At 41.7% G+C, this 4,249-nt stretch overlaps 1 protein-coding gene across 2 annotated transcripts in view; it reads right to left on the reverse strand.

The window, feature by feature from the left end:
* The window catches only part of LOC308081143 (uncharacterized protein), a 6,020-nt gene extending 2,304 nt beyond the window's left edge, over positions 1-3,716 (reverse strand). For both annotated transcript variants that reach the window (XM_080457540.1, XM_080457539.1), the window contains exons 1-4: positions 3,510-3,716; positions 2,751-2,925; positions 893-1,024; positions 603-716 (exon numbers count right to left, since the gene is read on the reverse strand). In XM_080457540.1, coding sequence (XP_080313666.1) covers positions 603-716; positions 893-1,024; positions 2,751-2,906 — 402 coding nt within the window. In that variant the 5' untranslated portion in view covers positions 2,907-2,925; positions 3,510-3,716. The remainder of the gene's footprint in view (positions 1-602; positions 717-892; positions 1,025-2,750; positions 2,926-3,509) is intronic.
* Positions 3,717-4,249: the final 533 nt, after the last annotated feature.

Below are 4,249 nucleotides of genomic sequence, written 5' to 3' on the forward strand. Positions count from 1 at the left end.
GAGAAGATAGAGAGTTGCTTAAAGTAATACTAGGTAACGTTTTCAACAAAACTAAAGTTAAATTGTATATCTTTTGCGAGTGGCAAAAGTTTCACAACACCCACTCCGTGAATTTCACCCCCGGAAGCCTTTTATTTATATATTTTCTATTGAACGTGTACGGGGGGGACTTTCCCGGGAAAATTACGTTCCTGGCCAACGTCATGACGTCGTGGCCGACGTCCTCAGGAACTACCGCAACGGTTTCCTGTTTGGCCAGGAACTACCGCGCTATTAACAAAAAGGAACCTCACGCTGATTTTAAGATAATGTAGGATTGGAAGATCGAAAAAGAACAGAAAAAGAAAGCACAGCTCATGGTAACTAATGCTCCACTGGCTAAGAGAAACGATCCGTAGATAGTATAAAACAATTAAAAGATCGCTTTTTGAAACGCTTCCGGCTTCCGGTGAAAACGAATGGAATTCTGGGTAATCGAGGACTAGGGAAATTGTATGCAGTGACGGTAGTGACCAGCAGAGGTTGCTAAAAATCGTTATTTGTGATTCTGCATTGTACAACTTTAAAGGCAAGACACATAATCACAGTCTAGTTAGTAGTACCTCCAGTTGTGTACAGCCTCCGAGCTCCTCTGGTATGTCAGTCAGTCGGTTTCTGTAAACAAACAGGACCCTCAGTCTGGTCAGCTGACCTATTTCTACAGGAAGACTGGTTAGCTAGAGAGAGAGAGAGAGAAGCAACATTTAGGATTAACATATTCAGGGATCAAATATAGAATCATTTAACAAAATTACTACAATAATAACACAATAGCAGAGCACTGAGCAGTGTTCTCAGTCACATGGCTGCTTCAACCCAGAAGGTTGAAACAGGTTAGTTTAGAACCAGTCACCTGGTTTCCCCAGAGGTTGAGGACCATCAGGTTGGACAGCAGAGACAGATGTGAAGGAAGGTTCCTCAACAGGTTGACAGACAGATTCAACTTCTGCACTTCACTCACTGCATATAATTCATCTGGAGTCTCCTGAACACATGCACACACATGCCGAGACACATGAATGCACACACGCACACACACACACGCACGCACGCACGCACACACACACACACACACACACACACACACACACACACACACACACACACACACACACACACACACACACACACACACACACGTTTTACAAAAGTCAGCCTCCTGGTGGCGCTCTAAAAGGCAGATGTGAAAAATGCAGGGCAAAGGTTTTTCCTTGGCTTCTAGGGAGTGTGCGTGCAAAGTTTCACGCAGATCGGTGCAGTTATAGGTAAAAATGCTAATCGGCCTGTTATAGCGCCACCATGAGGCTGATTTCTTCCTTATGGGAATGTGCGTGCAAAAGTTCACAGGAATCACATGCTGCGTTCATGATTTGAGGCCTTTTGTTCAAAACGAACTAATCCTGTAAACTTTGGAAGCCAATCTTAGCCAATCAGGATGAAATATGGAAAATCGAACAGATCCATGTTGATCACATGACTATAGAGATACTGTGTACCGATTTGCGTGATCTGTAGGAGTAATATAAAAAAAAATGTTTTGCAAAAATCGGCCTCCAATCTGAAAAATCTGGGCAAAAGTTCTGCTTTGGCATCCAGGAAGTGTGTGTGCACAGTTTCGCAGCGACCGGGCCAACGATGACGTAGATTAGCTGTTCACCAATCTGGGAACCCATCGCCAACTGAAAATGAAAAACAGCGCCCTCTGCTGTTTGTTCTATGTCTGTTGGCTCTGGGCGGACGATAACGTAACACCCATAGAGGTATAATATAACTAGAGGGCGGATTGCCCCGCCCCCCAGCTATCATTTCAATGAATGTGCTCAGTGGCGTTTTGAAGAACCCGGAAACCTGCCGGAAGTAGAATTATTGGTTTGATTTTGTACCCCCATAGAGTTATGAGCATGCGCACTAGTGTCCTTTTTGCGTTCTACGGCAGCCCGTGTGTCAAGGATTGAACGCGATATATTTATTAAATACACTCGAGATGCCTATGTATAACTAAATGCATATGTGTTTATGTATAATATGTTTACATATTTATATCTATATATATAAATATCTCTCAGCATGTTTTGCGCGTGCATGTATTTCTCCCCGCCTGCAGTTCCAGCTTTGGCCACTGGGGTGGCAGCTTCAATGTTTCTCAGCAACTCTGGGGGCTTGGTAACACCAGAGCACAAGGAAACCGGTGTTTGTGATGCGCCTTCAGCGCATCACTTCCGGTTGGTGCGACTATGTTTTCATTCCCACTAACAATATTTCTACACGGAACACTAACACCACTTCTCCCAGAGAACATGGATCGTTTTGGTTATAAGCCCACTTGTTTCTATGATGAAAGAGTAAGTTAAAATGTGAATATATTTCCGTGGTTTTGTCTGCTCCGCGGACGCTATTGTTAAATTAGTTTCGGTTTGTTTCGAGGGGGAAAGATCGACGGACATGTGAATCCCGCCCACTACATGTGATTGGGTAAAGCGCGGCCTACTTCCTGATCTGAATGCGCACTCGTTATGACGAACCTCCCCGACAGATTCCAACGCAGTGCAGAAGCTGTTCTTGAGAGATTAGCTGTTCACAGACAGAAGGACACGGGGACGGACGGACAGACAGACGGACGGACGGACATGGTGCAAAACACACTCTCTCGCCATGCCTTTCGACCTGGCGGAGACAACAACAACAAAAACAACAACAGCTACAATGCCAACCTTTAACCCTCTCCGTGCCAGATTGAGGACGGTGTATCCAGACTGTTTGACAGCTTGTCGTCTCAGCAAGCCTTCGTCTCCTCTCTGTGTCCTCCTCTTCTCCTCCTCCTCCTCCTTGTCCTCTGTCCGCCGCTCCTTACACACTCTGCCTCCCATCTACGCTTATTATACTCCACTAAAACCAGTGGTGGAAAGTAACTAAGTACATTTACTCAAGTATTTAAAACTTAAGCATACTTTTTAACATTTTTGTAATACTTCATACTTTTATTCCGTTACATCTCAGGGTCAAATGTTGTACTTTTTACTCCACTACAATTATAGGAAAAACTGAGTTACATGTTACTTTGTAGATTTTCATTATAAGTACAAAACATTAACCACGTACATGCTATTTTGTACTTTCAAAAAGGTTTTAACTACTACTACTTTCACTTTACTACTGTAAGTATATTTTGATGCCAATAGGCTACTTTTGTACTTTTACTGAAGTAAACTTTTGAATACAGGTCTTTTACTTATAACAGTATTTTAATATTGTGGTATTGCTACTTTTACTTGTAGTAAAACATCTGAGTAGCTTACTTCTTCCACCACAAAGACTAAAAGGGGAAAAAGAAAAAAAAAGTAAACTAATTTAGGTTTACTTTCGGTGTACCAGATTAAAATGACTCCATATGGGACATTTCATAATTAATAAATAATAATTAAATATATAATAATAAATAACATATGACATCATGCAATATTTCATCCTACCTGTTTCAGCTTCTATAAATCAAGGCTTTCCTCATAATACATGAAAAACTACCACCGAATATGAACTCAACTAAAACGAGTCCATTCCCAAAACGTAAACTACTTTATGCACTCGTAAAACTAAAACTAACGGATGTTTCCAAACTATAATTACTCTGTTCTGTTGCCATCCAGCACCTCTCCTCTCTCACCACTGTGTCTGCTGTCACAGAGACATCTCTATTTGAGGACAACTGGATCTCACACACACACACACACACACACACACACACACACACACACACACACACACACACACACACACACACACACACACACACACACACACACACACACACACACACACACACACACACACACACACACACACACACAGCTGACTGTGTCACTCACTGGTATTTGGTTTCACTGGGAATTAAACACACTGAAGCTTTATGGATATGAACCTCATTAACATTAACAATAATATCATTGGTATAATTGTGTTTCAATCCATAATATGCTTACAACTGTGTATTAAATGCGTGTTAGCATGTGACAGACCACAAGCAACCAAAAGGCTAACAGTCAGGATATGTCATATTATAATATAGTAATAATGAAAAGAAAATAGTCAAAATAGTAACATTAATACTTGATAATAAGACATGGTCAAAAACGTTATTGTGACCCGGCCACGACATTCTATAACCACAAGGCTACTCAGCTGGCACGTCAATGTAAAGTCAGCTTAAACAAGG

The sequence above is a fragment of the Gymnoscopelus braueri genome (genome assembly GCF_963280865.1).
Source record: "Gymnoscopelus braueri genome assembly, contig: SCAFFOLD_388, whole genome shotgun sequence".
Classification (NCBI taxonomy): domain Eukaryota; kingdom Metazoa; phylum Chordata; class Actinopteri; order Myctophiformes; family Myctophidae; genus Gymnoscopelus; species Gymnoscopelus braueri.